The sequence below is a fragment of the Alosa alosa genome, chromosome 15, assembly GCF_017589495.1.
Source record: "Alosa alosa isolate M-15738 ecotype Scorff River chromosome 15, AALO_Geno_1.1, whole genome shotgun sequence".
Taxonomy (NCBI): domain Eukaryota; kingdom Metazoa; phylum Chordata; class Actinopteri; order Clupeiformes; family Clupeidae; genus Alosa; species Alosa alosa.
This window is the reverse complement of record NC_063203.1, coordinates 12,143,017-12,166,942: the sequence shown is the minus strand read 5'-3', so window position 1 is coordinate 12,166,942 and position 23,926 is coordinate 12,143,017. Positions and strand designations below refer to the sequence as shown.

General features: G+C 47.1%; 1 protein-coding gene across 1 annotated transcript in view; it reads left to right on the top strand.

Moving 5' to 3' along the window:
* The window catches only part of fndc3a (fibronectin type III domain containing 3A), a 58,888-nt gene that overhangs the window by 9,163 nt on the left and 25,799 nt on the right, over window positions 1–23,926 (top strand). The window contains 3 exon segments of the mRNA XM_048265211.1: window positions 8,075–8,150; window positions 21,694–21,770; window positions 23,530–23,785. Of these exon segments, the coding sequence (XP_048121168.1) occupies window positions 8,075–8,150; window positions 21,694–21,770; window positions 23,530–23,785 (409 nt within the window).

Sequence of the window (23,926 nt, the reverse complement as noted above, 5' to 3'; positions counted from 1 at the left end):
CCAGATGGTGTCCAGAGGTGGGCACTCAGCAGAAATACACTGGCGCATACAACTTTGTAAGAAACCAGAGAGAGAGAGAGAGAGAGAGAGAGAGAGAGAGTGTGTGTGTGAGTGAGAGAGAGAGCGAGAGTTTCATGATCATGAAAAAAGCTTTCATGATCAGAGATGCGAAGCAGGGGGTTGAAAGCAGGTGCGTGTGTGTGTGTATATAAATGGATGGATTGGCGTGTGTGAGTTAGTGAGTTTTGGGTAAACAGTTTGTGGGTGTTGCAGCATGAGTTTATACATCAGCCCTTTTAGTTTGAAAATCAAAAGCAGCTTTACGTACAAGGAAAAAAAAGATTGTGTTTCCTGCGTTGCGTGCGTAGGAATATGCGCAATCGCTACAGGCTGAAAGCTCTATTTATGCCAACCTGCCTGGTCGTATCGAGCGTCCCCTGTGCGTGCGCTTTGAAATGAGAGCGCGGTAGGCGTGTGGGTGGTCTGTCTTCAGTGTTTCCCATACATTGACTAATCTGTGGCGGGGCGCCACGAAATAAAAATCGGCCGCCACAGATTAATATTCTATGTTTATTGTTTAATTTAATTTAATTTAAATTAAATATAAGGTCAAATCCTTGCATTGCCATTGAGCTGCGCTTTTTACGCACGCAGCCTTTCCTTGCCCCGCCCAGCTCTCTCTCATAGCCCGCTGCCACGACTCTGCATGTGCATTTAACAAAATATTCACGATTGTTGAAGGATTGTTGTTGCAACATAGAAGCATTGCATAGAAGGCGCCTGGCTAAATTGCTATTAAATCCGAAGCATCGCGGACCATGCTGCAACAAATTTGTTCAAAACTGCTGCATTGAAGTGAACTCTGCTAAGGTCTTATCACAACATAGTAGGCTACATTGAAGAGACTAAACTTGCTTATGAAATCAAGCAGGATCTCAAAGCTAACGTTAGAATACTGTTTGGATGTCGAATTTAGCATGCTTAGCCTACTTATAGCTGCTTGTCAATTTCGTTGAAGGGCTCATTTTATTGACTCTGACACTGAATGTTTGCAAAATACCGATGTAAATGGAAAAGTGTTTTCCAAAATTCAAAAGTGCTTGTCCCAAGGAGAAGTACGTGAACCTTTTATTTTAACTATGTAGAAAACGTTATGAATTGCATCCACACATCAGCAGCCTTTCAACTGTGTTACAATTGCAAGGGTTCCCTCAAACGTCTTAAAGTGACAGGCACTCAATTAGACCTATACACTACCAAGACTATCTTAATACCACCCCCCCCCCCGTTGTCCAAGTCTTGTCTTGACAAATTGAATCCAATTCTGTGGGAAACACTGGTCTTTGTCCCTGACCGTGCTCTGAAAGTAAACCTCCTCTTCTCTACCCGTCAGACGGACAGAGAAGCAGCGAAATACATGACCTACAATTTTTCTCTGCTGTCATGGAGTGAAGAACCTCCTCCCACACACACATACATACATACATACATACATACATACATACATACACACACACACACACACACACACACACACACACACACCCCTGTAGTTGGGATGTGTGCATGATGTATCTATCACATGCAAGACGACAGGCAAAGGTGGTCCCCATACCCCCAACCCCCACCCCCCATTGAACTCCCACGACCTCATTGTACGTCCCATCGATCAGTGTATTAATAGAAGGCGTATGACATGTCACTGTGAATGGAAGAACGGGAGAGATAAAGAGAGGGGATGAGGTGTGTGTGTGTGTGTGAGAGAGTACATTATCTGGGGTCATTTGCCCCCCTTCACACTGCCACTCTCGTGACTTTTCCAAGTAAAGAGAGCTGAAAAGTGTGTCAAATCCCCTCACTGCCTTTTCTGATGATCTGAAAGGAAATCTGTATGGATTCTCTACGCTCCGAGGGTTACAGTAGGGATTACAGACATGCTCTGCCTCCGTAAACACACACACACACACACTCACACTCACACTCTCAACCATACAGCAGGATCTCAGTCATGATCAAAGGCAGAGAATGGAGACAGAAGGATGCAGAAGATGAGATTTCAGCATTGTGTGTGTGTGTGTGTGTGTGTGTGTGTGAGCGAGAGAGGGAGAGGGAGAGGGTGATCAGAAAAAGCAAAGCAGTCTCTCCTCGGACATCTCGTCCGCTCTCTTACGCTTTCACTCTCTCCCTCTCTCCCCCTCTCCCTTTTTCCATTTCCCTCTTTTCCTCTCTCTGTCTGTTTCTCTTTCCCTCTCCCTCCCTCCTCTCGTAGTTAGAGCTTGTGCGTTGCTGTGCCGATGTAAGCGGTTCCTCCTCGCTGGCAGCGCGCTGCGGACATCGCCGGGGCTTTTTGTTGAAGGGGTTGCCGTGGAGACTGGCGGTGGTGGCAAGGCAGAGCGAGCCAGAGAGAGGGGTAGTTTGTCTGCCGCAGAGGAGAAGAGACCGAGATAAGGAGAGGAGAGAGTGCAAACATGGGCTTGGTTCCCTACCTCCAATGACTCCACTTCTCCCTTTCTGAGCCAGTGCTTATCCTATCGCTCTCTTTCTCTCGCTCTCTCTCTCTTTCTTTCTTTCTTTCTTTCTTTCTTTCTTTCTTTCTTTCTTCCTCTCTCTCGCTCTCTCTCTTGCTCTTTCTTTCTCCCCACCCTCTTTCTCTCTCTTTCTCTCCATTATTTACTCCATCCTTTACTTTACTCTCTCCCTCCCTCTTTCTTTCTTTCTTTCTCCATTTCTTTCTTTCTTTCTTCCTCTCTATCACTCTGTCCTTCTGTCTCTCTCTCCCTCCTTCCGTCTCTCTCTCCCTCTCTCTATCGCTCTCTCCTTCTCTCTCTCTCTCTTTCTCTCTCCCTCCCTCTCTCTATCTATTGCTCTCTCCTTCTATCTCTCTCCCTCTCTCTATCGCTCTCTCCTTCTGTCTCTCTCTCTCCCTCTCTCTATCGCTCTCTCCTTCTATCTCTCTCCCTCTCTCTATCGCTCTCTCCTTCTGTCTCTCTCTCTCTCTCCCTCCCCCCTCTTTCCGTCTGTCCTTCCTCCCTCTCTCTCTTTCTTTGCCAGCCCATGGTGTTGTGGTGCACGGGAGCAGGCTAGGGTTTGAGAGGGCAGACGTCGAGTGGGTGGGTTTTGGGTGAGGTGGTGGTTGTTGTTGTTGATTAGCCCTATAGAGTAGGTAATATTCAGTGTGCTGACCCCTGCACCACTCTGACCCCCACCCCCTCCCCCCTCCTCTTTTGTAAAGCCCCCATAAGCACCAGTGTAGCAGGGGGAGAGGGCCACTCGGACCCCCAACACCACCGCTGCCTCTACTTCCATTACCTCTGTACACGGGGTTCGCCCGACCCGACTAGCCCCATCCCAGACAGTCGCCGCTGGCACAAGTGGACGCCAAGCCATGCGCACTACAGTAAGTAACGGCTCCACCGGGGGGCTTCGGCGAGCAGCACGACCCAGACGAGAGAGAGGGACATATGAGAGAGAGCCAGAGACACAGCTGCTGTTTGTGGAAAGAGGAAAGCGAGTGTTAAGATGCATGTATGTGCGGAGCTTTGCTGTGTGTATGTGGTCTGGTGTTAAGGGATTGAGGAAGCGGAGAGAACAATAGAGGGTGAGCTGCTCACTGAACAAAGAGAGGTGCGTGTGTGTGTGTGTGTGTGTGTGTGTGTGTCTGTGTGTGTCTGTCTGTCTGTGTGTGTGTGAGAGCGCTACCAAACACACACAGGACATGCGCGTGTGCATGCGCGTGCACACACTCACACACACACACACACACACACACACACACACACACACACACACACACACACACTGAAGACGTGTAGCAGTCAGCAGTGCCTTGACTCTAATTTAATCAGACCACCCTCCAGTACGAGTCCTCCACCCCCACCCCCTCACCCCCCACCCCCGCACGCTCCCACACTCCCCACCCCCCACCCCGCACGCTCTTGCACATCTCCTGCCATCTCCACCGTGGCTGCCTGTGTGGGCGTCTGAACACGAGGAAGCGTGTGTGTATGTTTGTGTGTGAGTGTGTGTGTGAGTGAGTGAGTGAGAGAGAGAGAGAGAGGGAGAGAGAGAGAGAGACTGCGCGCGCTCCCGTCTGGCTGGTGTGCTCTGGTAGCGGAGAGGGGAGTGTATGAATGGGAGTAGCAGCAGCGTCACACAGACACACAGAAGGGAAGTAGCGAGCGATGGCCGCGATCGCAGAAACCCTCCACCAGAGCCCCATGCCGTGGCACTCGCGTTCCCACGACGGTTTCTTCCACCGCAAAGCAGAGGTAACTGCGCATACACACACACACACGCAGAGGTAAAGGCACGTGGGGTTTAAATGCTATCGGAACAGCTGTTGTCTATGTCGGATTGTTGTAAGGGGGCTGAAGAACAGCTGCTGTGTTGACGGTGACCGTGTTGGTGTTCTACCTGATTGTGTTAGCATTGATTACGTTGTATCTTCTGCAAGGCTGGCTTGGGAGTGTTTTTGTGTGTGTGTGTGTGTTTTTGTGTGTGTGTGTGTGTGAGAGTGAGAGAGAGAGAGAGATATGTTTGTGTATGAAGGATAAGATGGGTGTCTGTGGGGCATTTATTAGTCCGGAGATGGCAGGCAGGTGTGGTGATCTAGTGCCTTGCTGGCCCCTGGCGTACTGTTGAGCTCTCCCTCAGTCATGCTCAATTACTCTTCTACTGTAGCTCAGAGTTGGGCACCAGTCAGAGTTTGGGAGTGCTTCTTTGTGGATATATAGGTCTCTGTCTTGGGTCAGTTTTTATAGCTGTGTCGAAGTTAGTCTCTCCCGCTTCACTAATCATTATCGCCTCATATTGCTTAGCGACAATTACTGATACGCTGAAAGCAAATGCATTTCTAGAAATGTAAACGTGAAGGTTGTTTCCATCTGTTTTGAAATGTGGCTATTTTGAAGGGCTTATTTCCCCCTGAGATGCTAATTTAGTACTGAAAGCCTCATTTCATCCAGGAAACCCACCAAAGCCAGAGAATGCATTGCAGGTGGTAGAAGTGGTTTATTGGATGTTGACCAGCTGTTAAAAATTTCAGAAACATACGCAAAGAGACAGGGTGTGTGTGTGTGTGTGTGGGGGGAGCATGGGTTGACATTTTGTTTCTGCCACTGCTGCTGTTGTTTTCGCCCGGGTTCTGGGCTTGTAAATGGATTTGGCTTGACTTCTGTCCAAAGTCCATAGATGCCTGTGTCTCCCTCTCTCATCCCCTCTGTCCCTGTCCCCCTCACCTCCAACTCTTAATTCATCTGGATCATAGCAGTTAAGCTTGATTTGAGGCCATAATCTGTCGTGTTCTGGGTTGGTTCAGTGTGTGTGTGTGATGGGGGCCGGGGGGATCTTGGCTTTGTTGTGGTTGTGTGTGGTACTGATAGAGAGTCAGCTGTCTGCTGTGGCGCTTCTGTGCTGCTTCAGAGGGCAACTGTGGACACACACTCAGATGGATGTACTGGTACACACAACCTGTGGCTTTTTTGATGAGCACCCATCACACACCCCCCGCCCTCACACACACACACACACTCCCCCACCCAGCCTCTACCCTCACCTCCAACTCTTAATTCATCTGGATCATAGCAGTTAAGCTTGATTTGAGGCCATAATCTGTCGTGTTCTGGGTTGGTTCAGTGTGTGTGTGTGTGAGAGTGAGAGAGAGAGAGATATGTTTGTGTATGAAGGATAAGATGGGTGTCTGTGGGGCATTTATTAGTCCGGAGATGGCAGGCAGGTGTGGTGATCTAGTGCCTTGCTGGCCCCTGGCGTACTGTTGAGCTCTCCCTCAGTCATGCTCAATTACTCTTCTAGTGTGTGTGTGTGTGAGAGTGAGAGAGAGAGAGAGATATGTTTGTGTATGAAGGATAAGATGGGTGTCTGTGGGGCATTTATTAGTCCGGAGATGGCAGGCAGGTGTGGTGATCTAGTGCCTTGCTGGCCCCTGGCGTACTGTTGAGCTCTCCCTCAGTCATGCTCAATTACTCTTCTACTGTAGCTCAGAGTTGGGCACCAGTCAGAGTTTGGGAGTGCTTCTTTGTGGATATATAGGTCTCTGTCTTGGGTCAGTTTTTATAGCTGTGTCGAGTTAGTCTCTCCCGTTTCACTAATCATTATCGTCTCATATTGCTTAGCGATAATTACTGATACGCTGAAAGCAAATGCATTTCTTAGAAATGTAAACGTGAAGGTTGTTTCATTCGTTTTGAAATGTGGCTATTTTGAAGGGCTTATTTCCCCTGAGATGCTAATTTAGTACTGAAAGCCTCATTTTCATCCAGGAAACCCACCAAAGCCACAGAATGCATTGCAGGTGGTAGAAGTGGTTTATTGGATGTTGGACCAGCTGTTAAGAATTTCAGAAACATACGCAAAGAGACAGGGTGTGTGTGTGTGTGTGTGGGGGGGGGAGCATGTGGTTGACATTTTGTTTCTGCCACTGCTGCTGTTGTTTTCGCCGGGGTTCTGGGCTTGTAAATGGATTTGGCTTGACTTCTGTCCAGAAGCCAAATATACCCCCCCATAGATGCTCCTGTGTCTCCCTCTCTCCATCCCTCTCCCCCTCTGTCCTCCCCTCACCTCCAACTCTTAATTCATCTGGATCATAGCAGTTAAGCTTGATTTGAGGCCATAATCTGTCGTGTTCTGGGTTGGTTCAGTGTGTGTGTGTGATGGGGGGCGGGGGGATCTGGGCTTTGTTGTGGTTGTGTGTGGTACTGATAGAGAGTGCGCTGTCTGCTGTGACGCCTGTGCTGCTTCAGAGGGCAACTGTGGACACACACTCAGATGGATGTACTGGTACACACAACCTGTGGCTTTTTTGATGAGCACCCATCACACACCCCCCGCCCTCACACACACACACACACTCCCCCCCCACCCAGCCTCTACCCTCTCTCAACCAGAATGACTAGGACTGACGTCAAGAGACCGAGGCATCTCTTTTCCTTTCTCTGTCTCTCTCTCTCTCTCTCTCTCTCTCTCTCTCTCTCTCTCTCTCTCTCTCTCTCTCTTTCTTTCCACCTACTGAGGTTTCTCGAATGCGCTTGTGAAGACAATGTCCCTTTTTGGCCACAGTGATGATGATCCTCTTACTCACTGGAGTGCTGGCTCAAGGGCCTATCTGAGGCTCCTTCGTAGCCTACTCACCCCACCACACACACACACACACACACACACACACACATGCATTTAGAGAACCACTTATCATTCTTTTTAAAGAACATGGCGTTTAAGATTGATGTTGTAGTTGAATCTAGTTCTTTAGTTACTTTTTGCAGTGCAAGAATATTTACTCATAACTGCTCAGTAATGCCCCCTTTTGGTTAGATTGGAAACTGGCCTTGACAACACATCTACAAGAATGAACAATTTCTACGTCACAGTCCTGCTACACACAAAAACAAAACAAACATGCCATAACCACTATCCCCGACTCAATCCAGTAATGACCCAGAAAAACAAGTCCAAAAAAAGTTTTTCTTTTTTTCCTCTCTCTTATTTATTTATTTATTTATTTATTTATTTATTTATTTATTTATTTTTCACAGCAACACATTTGTTTTTTTTCCCGACCTGAGTGGTGTTGGCCCGGGCTCGTAGTTTTATCTATTTTCTGCATTGCCGCCATGTATTTTTAACAGCAGGAAGTGAGTAGCGGCAGCCATGTGCGCAAGGCCTCAGGCTGCATGAGGGCCTGGAAATGTGTTTGTGTGTGGGGCTGGAGTAAACAACCCCTGGGCTGCTGAGGCCGTGGAGCAGCCAGAGATTGGGTACCGCAAAGAATATTGGTACGCGCCACACGTGTGTGTGTGTGTGTGTGCATGTGTGTCAGTATTGTGAAAAAGTGTTTTTTTTTTCTTAATAGGAAAATTTAGCTATTTATTTATCTATCTGTCTATCTATATATCTGTATCTGTGTGTTGTTGGGGCGCAAGACTGTATATTTTTACAGTCTATGGTTTTTACTCTATATGGATGCTTTCTTTTTGTGTTTATTTTTCCTTCTTTCTAGCTGCCTCTCTTCAGTGATTTGCCTGTCTGATAACAAATCATCATGCCATTTGTTCTCTTGCAGGTAATCTTGGTGCAGGTAAACCCAGGTGAAGCCTTTACAATCCAGAGAGAGGATGGTCAGATCCAGTGTATCACAGGTAAGACCTCCTTACCCATAAGGTTTTGGGGCTTTTGTGTAGGTGTGTGTGTGGAGTGCATGGAGTGTGTGTGTGTGTGTTTGGTGAGGAAGGATGCTCTCTCTGATGTTGTAGTCTTTCTCACTGGGGGTTCTCTTAGATCTATAATCATATTGATTTTGTGATGGAGGAGATGCATTATGATCATAAGAACCATGATGAAAGGAACTTGCATGGGTGATTATGTATCATGTTGCCATAATTAGTTCTACACTATCAAAGATTATCAAAGGTTTTTTTAAGGGGTTGGGTGGGGGGGTTGACTGGTATTTAGCAGTCTGACTGCTGACTGGTATTTAACAGACTGACTGGTATTCAGCAAATGCTTATGTCCAAAGTACAGTAATAGTCACAAAGTAGTGACATTCCTGCTGCCCCACCAGGCCCGCAGGGGGTACAAGGGGGGCTTCTTCACCCCCATGTTTTTTGTGGTAATTTGATGGTGTGCGCAAATTACTAGCTCCGCTTTAACCCTCTCTGGTGTGGGTATGAAGTGGTAGATCTCTTAATGGTCAACCACTAACGGTCTTTTTGATCAGCTACTTGAAACCTCAAGATTTCAACACCTTTTTTTCAACACCTCCCAATTGTTGCGTACATGGGCTCCCCACATTTGTAATTTCATTTAACAGCTTGCCGTTGATTATCTTAAATCTCCACTTACGCCATTCTAGACCTTTTCACCTAAAAGGCAAACATGCCTTACGGTTGCCTTACTGCTCAACCTATGCCAAAATGCCCTGACTCTGTTGGCATTTCTGGCACAGTAAGGTAGCCTACCCATCAACCCATAAAGCCGAGCGGCTGCTAATTGCCGCCTTCGCCTGTGGCGCAGTCATAACAGCTCAGCACTGTTGTGTCGTGTGCAATCTGTTTGGACATGCTCAATAGGAATGTGTTACAAGCACACACCCTCCCCTCCTCTCCTTTCTGCCACTGGAATACAATTGTGGCACTTTTGTGAGAAATTCACTGAAGATGCTGCTTTGTGACAGGGCTGTCGGAAGAGAGGCATGCCGTGGGTCCATCAGGAGAGCGTGAGATGCGGTAGCATGAAAATCAGCTTATTGTGCGGAGCCCAGAAGAGCCACTGCTTGAAGGGTTTGGCTACCATGCCTAAATAAAGCTGGTCATTTCTAAATAAGATTTGCATACATTTATGAGATGCCGCTGTTGTTGCGGCAACAAGACCAGCAGGGATTTGTTAAGTGTCCCCTGGCTGTTCAGAACTGCTAACACGTCATGCCCTTATCCTAATGAAAACCTGAAAATCATAAGTATTGCACCATTTCGTCATTTGAAGGACAATTTTTCTCTCTTGCCGTTATTTTTCCACAAATAGCCTAGTTTGCCTTTAAAGTAACATTTAGCCAATTTATACAGAGGCCTATGTTGTTTTTATGAACAACTACCATACATTTGATTTGTGGTTTCATTGACTTGTCAACTAGTTGATAATTACTACTGATTGCAAAAGTCACTAGTCAGTGCATTAGGCAGCAGTCAACTAGCCATGGACAAAATGGCTAAAGGCTAAACGGGCTAGACAGTCTTATGTATGGATGAACTTCACCGAAAATGAGACCTGTTCCATAGTGACATGTAAGTTGTGCACAGCTGTGTTAATGTACAATCAGAATGTGTGCCATGGATCACCATCTAATTATGACACACCTGCTGCATTGTAATGTTAGCACTAGCATTGTACCAGTCGACAACTTAAAAACTGTCGACAACTGAAAAAACTGTAAAGAAGTAAAACTCAGTAGTCATGAAACCCCTACTTTTTTGGTAACATCTGATTCATTTAATAGTATATGGTCATGTGAAGGCTAGAACCAAACCTTTCTTTCCTAATTTGTGCGGTGTAGTTTTGAGTCTGAACAAGGTATGGCAACTATAAAAAGCATGTACTGTACCACCAAAATATTCTAAAGGCTTTTTTTAGACAGGTAGCTCACTTGCTTTAGACCTAAATGGTGTTGTATGCATAGATATTAGAAACCTAGATACTGCATTGTGCTCCAAAATGTATGTCAATAGCGCCACCATCTTGGTGGGGGCAACAAGAGAGCGGTAAATCACTGGAGGCCAATGGAGAAACAGGTGTCTCTGATTGCCAGCAAGTGTTGCCCATATACACCAATATACACCCACCAATATGGCGGCAACGTTGATGTATGCCACCTAATAGAACTCGACGGACAATACCTATCTAGGTTTCTAATATCTATGGTTGTACGTACGTCCATTTACAAGTATCTCTAGCCGAACTGTAAGCACAGTAGGAAAGACCAGATGAGTGTTTTAGAGCCTTGGTCAACCTTACCTGTCCATCAGACATGGTAACAATTGGGAGAAAAAGATACATGATTTGACTCCTCAGCCTCCCCACTTTACCATGCCACACACACACAATCACTGAAATAATCTCTTCCACCTTTTGAAGAGAGGCTGGCAGAAGGTATCTTTCGGACATGGGGTCTGACCCAATTGAATAATGGACATGTTTCAGTTTTTGATGAACTAGGCTATATTGCTTGGCTGGGCCAATGTTGAGTTAAGAGTTTGTGAAATACTGGCTAGGGAAAGGTTAGGGCTTTTTGGGCATTGCTACACTGCGCGATTATCCACAAAGCTTCCCTAGTACTGCTGGCAATGACGAGGTGTGGGAATGTGAGTGGTCTTAAGTTTGTCTCACTGGCACAGTGCAGTAGTGAAGTGTGTGGGCTCGTGCAGTTCTCCTCGAAGTCCTCGTGATTGGTCCAGGAATGAGGCATGTGATGGTCTTGCCTCAGGGGTTATCTGGAGTTTTGCAGTGGAGGAGGCAACTAAGGAGCAGACGGGCACCTAAGCAAGTGGGCACTTGCACACACTGACAAAGTTCCTCTAGGAACACGTGTGGTAGTCACATAAGGACACTGTTACCACTCCACCCCCTCGTCTGACAGGAGCTAAATTTGGTCTGTGTGTGTGTGTGTGTGAGGGAGAGATAGAGTGAGACTCCAGCCTTTGCCCCCTCCATGTCGCCGAGGGGGTGAGAAAAAGAAGGCTATCGTGGGGAGGAAGAGGGAGGAAGAGAAGTGGGGGGGAGGAAGGAATGTGTGCACAGAGAGCGGCTGCCGTTAACTGGCCCTGTCACCGGGTGTGCTCGTCTGCCAGTGACGTGGATGGAATGATGACTCACCGGCAGTTGGGTACAGAGGGAGCGGGGGGAACTGTGTGTGTGTGTGTGTGTGTGCTCGCGCTTAACCCTTAACCTCAGAATGGGCTGCAGGAGAGGAGAGAGAATGAGAAGGAGTGAGAGCACGAGGAAGGGGGTAGGGCAGTTAAAAGAAAAGCCCGAAGCTATAACTGGAGAAACATGCTCACTCATCCCTGTCTCTCTTTCTCTCTCTCTCTCTCTCTTTCCACCCCTCGTTCCCTCCTATTTTCTGTGGTTTGTTCCGCCCTGCTTCTATTTGTGTGTTCATTCATGTATTTTTAGCTGCTGGAAGTGCGTAGGATCCACGTGTTTCATGACTGACTGGCTGGCTGGCTGCTTGATGTGAGGAGGCAGGCTAGCGCACTGAAGGGAGGAAGGAAGGAAGGAAGGAAGGAAGGAAGCAAGGAAGCAAATCGGGTTTCTCGCAGGGGAAGGTTTCCAGCTGGCCAGTTTCTGGGTTAGGGGTGTTCTAGGCTACAGGGCCAGTGGAGGTGAAGGGCATCAGCTGCAGTTTAAACATCCTGTGGTGGGCCACTGACTTGCTGTCCTTCCCTGCTGATGGACAGGTAGACAGGTCACAGACAGGTTTGTCGAGGCGCCGTCTGATACTGTAAATAACACCACACCAAGCCATTTTGAGACCAAACTGATTTGGAAAATTCACATGCACATGCACAATGACATAACAGGGCTAAATGGAGTAAGTACAAAGGATTTGTTAGTAAACATACACACATTGTATAATCTTGAATGTAAACAACCATATCTCTGGTTTAAGAAAACAAGTCTTGACATTGGCAGATTAATCTCTTAACCAATTTGTTTATTTGAATTTGATCCAAAATGAATGAAAGTGAATGCTAGTTCACCTGTTGTTAAGGTTCATCATTAATGTGCATTTCTTTATGCTGATAGGTTTGTTTATTATAGTTTTTAATGCAGTACCAGAGCAGAGGCACACATTATATCCTTGTGCAAAGTAATGCCAGTGTTTCTGCCAGTGAACAGCTCAAGTTTGATGGCCTCTACAATCTAACCCATACATTTTTGAAGCTGACAGGTTTCCCCTTGTGTGTGAGATGTGCTGAAATTGTGGTGTAGTGTGGCAATCGACGGTAGTGTGGTAATTGACCGTTGGCTGCAAGTGCAGCAGATGGAAGACTGTACTGTAAGTGTCTGCACATGGCCTGTGCCTTTAAGCCAAGGCTAAATAAATAAACAAAGAGTTCTGCAAAGCTCAACACTATTGTTTCATAAGCTGCATCAGCAGGTTTAGTCCTGTAACACACCAGAAGGTGGTGGTCTGTTCATTTACTGAGTTGTTTGGTTGCCAAGTCAGGATATCAGTGCTGGGTACAGAGATGCCTTGTTGGAGCATCCTCTGTTCCATGCTTAATGTCCACAGCCACGGATAGGAACCCTAAAGGAGCAAGAGGGGGTCTTGGAGAGAGAGAGAGAGAGAGAATAGAACCAGAGCTAGAGTGAGAAAAACAAAGAAGGGCTAAACTGGGAAGAGGGACAAGAATAAAAAAAAAAAGAGAAAAGAGAGTACAGGAGATGGAGGAGGGGTACAGGAGATGGAGGGATAGATGGGCAGAGAATGAGGGAGAGAAGGAGAGAGTGCGAGTCAGCACTGGCAGAGGACTGAAGGCTCTTGTCTGTCTGTGTGACTCACAGCAGCAGTGATTCTGAGCAAGCGCTGCTAGGTGATTCAGCTCTCGGGCCAAGCCCAGCCCAGTCCAGTCCAGAGCCCCCACTGTCCCCTTAGACCGCACCCACCAGCGCCAACACCGCATCCCACCACACCACAGCCCACGCCCCACCACCATGAAGTGCTGAATCAAATGTACCCCCACTATTTCTCATTTCCATCTATCTCCCTTCTCTCTCCCTGACCCTCTCTCATTCTCATAATCCACTCCCCTGATTGATTCCTTGCTGTAGTCTATCCTCATCCACCACTCAGAGCTGGTCTAAGCGCACGCACGCACGCACTTGAGCACTCCCCACCCCCTGCTGTGACAGGGAGGGACACAGTTGTCAGTGAAACAGGTTACCAAGCATACCCCTATTTTTTGCACCAATGGCCTGAGTTTCTCTGGAGGCAGAATTTATTCTTTAATTTCAGCAATGTGGGCGATCTGGCAGAGGGCATCGCACTCGCTGGACACAAGAACGCGTGGACATCCTGTGTGTGTGTGTGTGTGTGTGTGTGTGAGAACGAAGGCAGGTGGTGTTTGGCGTGGGTGGGTGCGTCCATCAGGCCTTTGCTCGTGCTGCACTCGTGCTGTGAGGGAGTGAAACCTGCCAGAGCTCTAATATACACTCTGGGCCTCCTTCTCTCTTTACTTACACACATACACACCATACCACCTCCATTTTTCAAACACATACACTATCTCTCTCTCTCATATACTGTACACACACACTCACACTCATGCACAGCCTGTCTTCTCTCTGCTTCTGTCTGCTTAGGCAGCCCTATCCTCACACACACACACACACACACACACACACACACACACACACACACACACACACAGGCACACGCAAAGCCATACACATAGCCACATGGCCATCGCTGAACCATGTAAAATGCAATCATAAAGTGGATTAGTAGTTTCCACAGGTTTGTGCAGTGAAACGTGCATACTTTTTTTCCCTGCTTACTTTCTCTCACCCACGCAGAAAAAAAAAACACACTTAGCCTTACTTTGCTACAAGCTTAACTTACAACTGGAACTTAGCGTGCGTTATTATTATCATAGACTGTGGTTTATTATGCAGCGATAAGCTTTTGTGTCCGTTATCAGCATCCGTGTGCATTTGCATTCGTGAAATGCCAAGGTTGCTAACCAGCGCTGGCCGTCCGTTTTCCCCCAGAGCGGACATCGCAGACAGTAATGACAGCGTGGACTTCCTCCACACGTTTCATCTTTATTTATGAAAGGTGTCAGGGACATAATGCATGGCGGCCGGCACGGCAGGGTTACATAATGAGCCGAGCTGAGCTGAGCTGCCACACCAAGGCTTCGGCTCTTTGTTCAACGCTGACTCAAAGATGGAAGCCTGGTGCAGCCACAGACACACACGCATGTACAAAAAACACAGACACACAGACACACAGACACACAGACACACAGACACACAGACACACAGACACACAGACACACAGACACACAGACACACAGACACACAGACACACAGACACACAGACACACAGACACAGGCTGATAGTAGGCTCCATGACAGAAACCTACTGCAGCTCGGCGCATTGCTGGAGAGATAACAAGCCACATTAAGGTCACGGAGGTTTTGACCATAAATCATAGTCTTAGTTCCCTAAAGGGTCTCGTTTTTTTAAGAAGAGATGTTTCATTTTTTGACGTGCAGTTATTAATTATTACTGAGTGACATGGTCAGGCCATACCTCATGTCGTTTTTATCGCTGTCGTTCAGTCGAGGATTAAATGTCATGTCCATATTTCTGGACTCCAGCATGTATGTCTTGTACTGGCTAATGAATAGATCAGGGCAATCAGTGATGTTCCTACAGTATGTAGACAAGCATGCTGTAACACATGTTTACAGTCTTGTGTGCCTTCTTGTGTGTGTTCTCTCTCTCTCTCCCTGTCTCCCTGTCTGTCTGTCTGTCTCTTCCTCTCTCTCTCTCTCTCTCTCTCTCACTCTCTTTCCCCCTTCCTCCCTCTCAGCCAGTTCATTCATAGCATCTGCAGTTGGTGGTTTTCTGAAAGAATGAGGGGGTGAGTCATCCCCCTTTTCTGTGCAGAGAGAGATAGAGGGGGGGTGAGAAAGACAAGGATCCATGCCCTTTATTGATGTGATGCTAATGTGTGGGTGAGGGGGTGGAACACTAAGCTGTGTGTGTGTGTGTGTGAAGAGGGGCAAAGTTGTGACTTATTTTTGTCCCCTTCTCTGCAGCATTCATTCATGACCCTATTTGCTTGAAGAATACTCACACCCTCCGAGACACTTGTCTTGAGTGTGTACTTGTGGAGTGTGTCCTTCCCTAATAAATGTATATACGTAAATGTGTGTGTGTGGCAGAGGAGGGGGTTGAATCGTCCTTTGGAAATGGCTGAAGCTGTTAAACTGATGAGTGGGTGAGTCACTCTTGCAGTAGAGAGTTTGTGTGTGTGTGTGTGTGTGTGTGTGTGTGTGTGTGTGTGTGTGTGTCTGCACCTACGTGTGTGTGCCTGCGCCTATGTGTGTGTGCCTTCAGGTGTGTAAGTGAATCTGTGCAGCCTCTTCAGTGTGTGTAGTCATATCTGTGCGCATGTGTGAAGGAAGGTGTGTGTGTGTGTGTGTGTGTGTCGAATCAGTAACCCTCTGTTTCGCCCAGAAGAGAATTACCCCCCGAAATGAGCTAATCATCTCCCTTTTTCAGTCTTCTTTTACATTTTTATCCCTCTGTTCCTCTCTGGGGAGGGGCCAGGGGGTCAGTGTGGGCGGTGGACGGACGTCATGCGCGTGGCGAGGGGTCACGGGGGTCGTTGGCGTGGCAGCGGAGCAGAATGATGTAATGAGACATTGAGCATGCAGGTCCACCTCAGTTGGGCTGGTGGACGACTTGCATGTTCAGTAATGAGAGAGGGAGAGAGAGAGAGGGGGGGCCTCTCTTTCCATTACAAAGCCTTGCAATACCAAGAGTTGAGCAAAGGCAAGACCTCTCCTACCAACCTGGTCCACAGCCAACCTTTTCTACTAACACATTCTAACACCCCAGGCATGCAAGACCAGGTCCAAATTACCCAATATACTCCACCAAAGCAAATTTCCTCATATTTAAAAGATAATTATTATCAACATTGGCATTCAAAAACCAAATCACAAAGCAAAATGCAATGCTATTTGGCCCTAAATAGAGTATACACTTGCAAATTACCTGACTAAAATTAAAGAAACCAATTCTTAGAAAGAAATCAAACTCCATTTCTTAACAGAATGCAAAACATTTCAAGCAATCCGTGAAATCTACTTCCCAAAATTTGAAGAAAAATATCCTAATTTTATCACTCTACCAATCCAAAGCAAATTACCTTTTATTTTGGGTGAAGACAAATCCAGCTGTATCATAGCTGCCCAGTACATCCTTGTCTGTCACCAACTGAGGGACAGTGAGTGACTTACATTGAACCTACATTTGTACATATCCTCACACAGAAACACACACACACACACACACACACACTTTATTGCCATGCCAATAAAGCACTTTTGAATTGAATTGAGAGGGAGATGGCGGTCTTTTGTCTTTCACTATGCCTTCTCTGTCTCTCTTTTGTTTTTTAACTCGTCCATTTGTTCATCTGTTCTTTCTTTCTTTCTTTTTTCTTTTTCTTTCAACTCACCATGTATTTCTGTCTTCTTTTTTATGTCATCTCTCTCTCTCTCTCTCTCTCTCTCTCTCTCTCTCTCTCTCTCTCTCTCTCTCTCTCTCTCTCTCTCTCTCTGTCTCTGCCACTTGGCCCTTTCTTCACTTCCCCTCTCTTTCTCCCGCTCCCTGTTCTATGCTCATCACTGCCTCTCTAATCTGCTAATGAAATGTTGCCCCCTTGGCAAACGACTACCCCCCCTGGACTGATGGTAGGTCTCTTGCCTCTCTCTCCGGGTGGTGCACTGACATGAGGTGTGTGTGTGTGTGTGTGTGTGTGTGTGTGTGTGTGTGTGTGTGTGTGTGTGTGTGTGTGTTACGATCAGCTGAATGAATCCTTCCAGTGTGTGAGTCGGCCTGGCTTTTTAATTAGCAATTAGCCTGAGATGACGGCTCGGGTTGGCTGTGCATTATTTAATTGTTTAAGGGGGGAGATCTGTAATTAGGCCTTGCAAGAAAGACTGCTTATGTGTGTGTGCGAGAGATTCTAGTGACAGACACACACACACACACTGGCATGCATTGCACACCTCCTGTTTGAGAGACAGGTACAGTTCTTAGGGCCACCCACTCCTTTCCCATCCCTGTACTGCCACGGCTGATGTGTCTCCTCTGGGAGCTGACACCCATTTTACCGTCTTTCACCTCATTCTCCCCCACTTTTCACCTCATTCCCCACTTTTCACTCTCTTATCATCTCTCTCCATCACTCTCCATCCTTTACTCTCTCTCTCTCTCTCTCGCTCTTCCTCACCCATCTTTTATTTTTCTCCATCTCTCTCCATCAGCAGCATCTTGTTCTCTTCCCCTTTCTCTTTATCCCTTTGGCCGATACTCCCTCCTTCACCGCTCGCTCGCTCTTTTCCTTTGTCTGTCGCCATCATCGATTCCCTTTGCCTCTCTGGGCTGCCGTGTGTTTGGCAAGTTCTCTCTCCCACCCACACACACACACACACACACACACACACACACACACACACAAAAAGACAGAGAGAGAGAGAGATTTTCCACTCACAATCACACTTACCCATATCTTGTGTATGTCAAATGCACTGTTTTGCTCACTCACACACTCACGCACTCCAGTCTTACACACACACACACAAATACGCCATGCATGTGTCGATGCTAGTAGATGCTTCTGAGGCCACCACAGACAGCAAGGGTGTTATGTGCTGTAGCATCAGATAACCACAGGGCTATTATCTGATCTTATGGTGTTGATCTCTCTCTCTCTCTCTCTCTCTCTCTCTCTCTCTCTCTCTCTCTCTCTCTCTCTCTCTCTCTCTCTCTCTCTCTCTCTCTCTCTCTCTCTCTCTGTGTTGGTCAGGTAAAGTTGCAAGTGCTGTTCTCTTTTTGTTACACACATGGACACACCCACACACATACATACACAACTGGCTGGCCTTTGTTTGTTCTCATGCTTCATTTGAAATGTGTTGTCGTGTACATTCACAAGCCAAATGTGCTACTTGAAAAGGGCATGTGTGTGTGTGCGCGTGCATGCGTGTGTGTTTGCACATGTTCTCACGACTATTTATGTCCTTTTTCCTTCTCTGTTGGCCTAACCTTCTGACCTTGAGATGGTTGTGCGTAGGCATGGGACATCAGTTATTCTGGAGTGTTTGCGTGTGTTTGTGTGCATTTAGATCCAACCCACAATGCTGTGTGTGTGTGTGTGTGTGGGGGCATTCAGGATGTGAATTGCCGTTTTGTTTGTGTTTGTGTACTTTTGTGGTACTCTGCATGTCTGCCTATCTTGTTTGTTTGTTTGTTTGTGTGTGTGTGTGTGTACCTTGTGATTGTGTTTATCTGAGCCTGTTTGGTGTCTGCAGAGAGGCAGGGGTTGTGTCATGGGGCAGGGATGTTTATGTGTGTACCTTGTATTAATGAGGGATGGAAGGTGTGTGTGTGTGTGTCTGTGTGTGTCTGTGTGTGTGTCCGTGTGTATGTCCGTGTGGATTGGGACATGGCCTTTTGGGTCTGATCTTTTTTTTGTATGTGTGTCTTCGTAACTCTCCTCGTCATGACCGCATCAAAATGATCCTGTTGCGCATGCCATCGCCACAGATACCTATGCGTGGATGATGTGCAGGCAGGTGCAGTGTGGTGGGGGGGGTTTGGGGGGGGTATGGGGTGATTACTGTTGTGATTGTCTCGATGCTCACTGTTTGTTATGATCTCTCAGTCTCAGTCTGTTTCACTGTCTCTCACTCTCATTCTCCACCCTCGTTCACCCTGCCGATACTTTGCATTCGTCTTTGTGTGTCTGTTTCACAGCCTGAGCGTCTCTCTCTCTCTCTCTCTCTCTCTCTCTCTCTCTCTCTCTCTCTCTCTCTCTCTCTCTCTCTCCCTTGCTCGCTTTCTCTTTGTCTTCCTCTCTCCATCCCACGCTGGACTGATATTGTATTCAGAAATCAATGATGGCATACGCACACAGAGGTCAGGTGTGTGTGTGTGTGTGTTTCTCCCACGCTTCTGGCACAAACACACACTTGCACACACACTCACAGACACAAACCCTAGTGAGAGAGCGTGACTCACCCACTCATCAGATTCACAGGTTCAGCCCTTTCTAAAGGACAACTCACACACACACACACACACACACACACAAAGGGAGATGGGTGAGTGGATAATAGCCTTTGGAGCGCCGCCATTCTGCATGTGGAGGACCAGAGACCCCAGACATGGCCGTCTGAGTCAGTGCAGTGCTGAGAGCCAACGACACTGCTAAACCAAGCACGACTACTGATTGAGCGACTTAGCTGACAGCTGCAGACTGACCCGAGCTTTCGTCATGTACTACAGAGTGAGCCACACAACTAGGGTACTATCTCTGTGTGTACGTATGTGTGTTGGGGTGTGTTCCTGTGTGTGTGGCGGTGGGGAGGGGAAGTAATGGTGATACACTTTGGATGGGAGGTCAGTTGGCATCTGTCTTTGGCATAGGTCCCTCACAAATCATAAATTCCCACTGGCCAAGCGAATGCTCCCTAAGGCTTCTAGCTTAGTGCGGTTGCCTGGAATCTCTGCACTGTGCTCAGTAGCCAACAACCCCCCCTGCCCGAAGTCGAAGGCACGTCTGAGCTCTCATTTAGACGCTCGTCAGCCTAGTGTTGGGGCATAAAAATTTACTGCCAGACTCCCAGTCTGGATGCCACTGGCTCCGCATCTGGGCATATGTCCACACTTTTCTTGGTCACTCGTGACCTTGGTGACAGTGGGCACTGCTTTATGCTGCCTGTGAGCCTGTTCACTGAGGCAGACCGCCATCCTATAATTGTCATGCACAAAAAGGGGCTACCCCATGTTGCGGCTGCCTATCAGCCTGTCAGTTGTGGTGAGCATCTGAGAGACTGACAGGCAATCTGAAAGTTCAACAACTATTCTTTCATGTCCATAATTCTGTCTCATCCTTACTACTTCTTAATACTACATCTTACTACATCTTAAAATAGGCCTACATGTCCACTTAATCTCAGCTACAGTACTTACACTTTTTCTCACTTGTATGTGCTGCTAACAAGCCCATGGAAGTGGTTTCCCTAATAGGGATTTGCAGCAGATCAAGACAATTGGCCTGGCTTCCATTTTTAACCATGGAGTTCTATATCTGGTGTTCTCTCAGTCAGCCTACACCACTAGTCTTTACTGCAAGCTAATGCTGCAGCTCCTGCTAACAACTCATGATACAAGCTGCTAGCCTCTAGGGCCAAGTTAGCATTTTCAGCTTGGCTGTCTGGCATGCTTAGCCGTGCGTGCGTGCGTGTGTGTCATTGTGTAAGAGAATGTTTCCCCTTGTCTTTGTGGTAACTTCTTATTAACTTGCAGTATGTGAACATAGGCCTATTTGTGTGTGTGTGTGTGTGTGTGTGTGTCTCTGGCCAGAGGAAGCTACATCTCACACACAGAGAGGTCTTCCGTGGGTAGGGGATGTGTCAAGACCGTGTTTCCTCTCGGTGGTTTTGTTGGCTGTGTGAAGATGGTGTCTGTACTCAAATGTGTGCGGGTGAGCGAAAGACGAGAACATGTGAATAAGTAGTCTCCTGTGGGACGTCTGAAGGCCTACTCAGTTTATGGTTAGCTGTGTGTGTGTGTGTGTGTATATGTCTGTGTCTGAAATGCTGAGCTGTCCTTTCTCTTAACCTGGGTCTGGTCTATCTGTAGGGGAGGAGTTTTGTACATTTGGCCAATGAGGGCACAGAATATGAGGGCCCACCCTTATGTACACAAGCATGCGCACTTTCTCTTTCACACACACACACGCACACATACACGGAAGCATGCACACACAGGTGATTGTTGTTATTCTTTTTGACTGATTTAAACACCATCACTATGAGCGGAAAGTCAATGCCGACAGAGCAAACTGGAGGTCTGTGTATATATTTGCTTTTCCATATTTCCTAGAGTTAGTGTGTGTGTGTGTGTGTGTGTGTGTGTGTGTGTGGGGAGTGAAAGTGCCATGCTGGCAGTGCAGGTGCTCTTTGACAGCGCTGAGTGGCTGAGCACACACAGACACACACCTCTGTGTGTTTGTGTGTGTGTGTGTAAAGCAACACCGGCGCACTGTCAGCCACTCTGCTGTAACCGGTGCATTACACCATTTTTAAAGTCACGCTCTTAAGGCAAGCCAGCAAGCCTTTGATTGAAAGCCCTGGGCATGGAGTGCACCAGAGTGTGGGCCTTACTTATGATATGAAAGGGAGTTTGGGGGGTAGTAGCAGGGGTTTGAGAGCACAAATGGAAACGGGAGTTCAGAGTTTGACCACTGAGAAATGAACTGTGGGAATTTGAGTTTCCTGGAGCTGTGTTTGAATAAATGGTGTTGATAGATAGAGGAGATTATGAATATTAAATATTGTCTTTCTCTCTCCCTGTGTGTGTGTGCGTGTGTCCAGGTCCTGCTCAGGTTCCCATGATGTCCCCAAATGGTTCAGTGCCTCCAATCTATGTGCCTCCTGGATACGTTTCACAGGTACGGTCATCACACACAGTCCACTAATAAATAATGCTAGCCTGACGTTGTCATACTCAATTCTAGTCAGAATGGGGCAGCTGTGGCCTACTGGTTAGGGCTTCGGGCTTGGAACCGAAGGGTTGCCGGTTCGATCCCCGACCAGTAGAAAAAATGTGGGCGGGGGAACTGGTTGAGCACTGCTCTCCCGTGCCCACATCCACGACTGAAGTGCCCTTGAGCAAGGCACCTAACCCCTCACTGCTCCCCGAGCACCACTGTAGCAAGGCAGTTCACTGCTCCGAGTTAGTGTGTGCTTCACCTCACTGTGTGTTCACTGTGTGCTCTGTGTGTTCACTAATTCACGGATGGAATAAATGCAGGGACCAAATTCTTTGTATAGGCAAGTATACTAGGCCTATAAACCTGATTTACGATTTACATTTAAGTCTGATACTGCTCCATTGGGATGTGATTATGGGGCGTGTTTTAACCGATACAGGGGAATAGATGCACTCAATGTATAGACCTTACCAATCAGAACAACGAAATAGCTTACCGTGAGCTGTAGGAAGAACACCCGAACCATCCTTCTCCACAAATGCCTTCACATAGTTTTCTGGTCTTTTTTTTTTAAAGTTATTGCGTGATAGTGGGGGAAAAAAATCTGTTCACACCGATGCTAAAAACTGCTGGGGAAGGGTGTCACAAACCCTGCGGCAAACAGGTGCCTAATCAGAGGCTTCAAACAAATGAGGGAACAACATGTCACAATGCAAAAACGCCATTTTCCCCTGATTACATGCAAAAGCCGTTTTCTTAGCTTAGTTTTTTTAGCTATCTGTTCTAGTGGAACAATTCCAGACCGAACTTCCCAACTTCAAATGTTGTGGGCGGGGCTAGGTTCGGCTGGCTTCCAGGCTAGAATAATGCATTACGCAAGTAAACCATGTTAATTGAAACAAGTTAATTTAAAAAAAGACTCAACCTTTCTGTTGTTTATAATATCTCTTGTGTCCCCCACGTTCATGCCTTTATTTTTATTACATGCCATGGTGTTCTCCTTCTGCTCACATTCCCCTTCATCTGAACATCCATTTCATCATGCGTTTTCTATCTCCACTTCCTTTTATGCTACCTTTCTCTCTTCTTTCTTTCTTTCTCTCTTTCTTTCTTTCTCTCTCTCAATTAAATTTTCGATTCAAATGAGCTCTATTGGACTCTTACAACAGTAGTGTCTGAGCGAACATTCTCGTTTAATAGGCCGAGATTTGCTTAAATTGCCGAATTCAACTTGCTCATATTTGGGACAGGCATCTGTATGCTTAGATCGTGCGCACAAAAGTGGGCCTGGTCTTTCACACAAAGGTTTTGCTCAGCAAAGATATCATCAGTTTGAATACTATCACATGCATCACAGCGTTTATAATCTTTATGGTAACCAAAGGTAGGGAGTCACCATTTAAACCTCTCTTTAACATTACCTACTTTCTCTTTAACATTACCTACAGTCCATATTGACAGAAGTTTAAACATTTAGACACTCTGGCTAACACCGCCTGCTTTTCATCTGTGGAAGTGTGTTCTAAGCAGTGCCTTAAACTCAGGTTTTAAGAGGTTTTAAAAGCAGACTAGGCTTCTTAATAAAACCTCAAGCCATCGAGAGTTTACTGTATTTTAACACGATAATACAAACCGACAAACCGATGATGTGGGGAATAAGAAGAAATAATGCTTTCTTGTAATAATTGACCAAATCATCTTCCTCTCTCTCTCTCAGATCATCGAGGAGAATGGTGTTCGGCGGGTGCTTGTGCTTCCCCAGCCAGAATTCCACCACGGCGGGCACTCACCCCTGCACCACGCGCCGCCCCCGCCACCACCCCCTCACGCCCACATGCCCGCCTTCCTGCCACACCCGCCCATGATGGGCCCGCCACCACCCCACCTCTACTCAGGCATGGCAGGCGGCGCCAGCGACATGAGACACGAGTATATCTCACAGTACCACCCCGCACACATCTACTCCGAACAGGGTAAGTGCGCACAGGCACACGCCACACGCACATATACACACGCACACGCACATATACACACATATACTTCATACTCCTACAGCCACCAAAGGCATGAGCCCTCAGCATCTGTCCTGCACAGAAACACTGACAAGGGTAAGT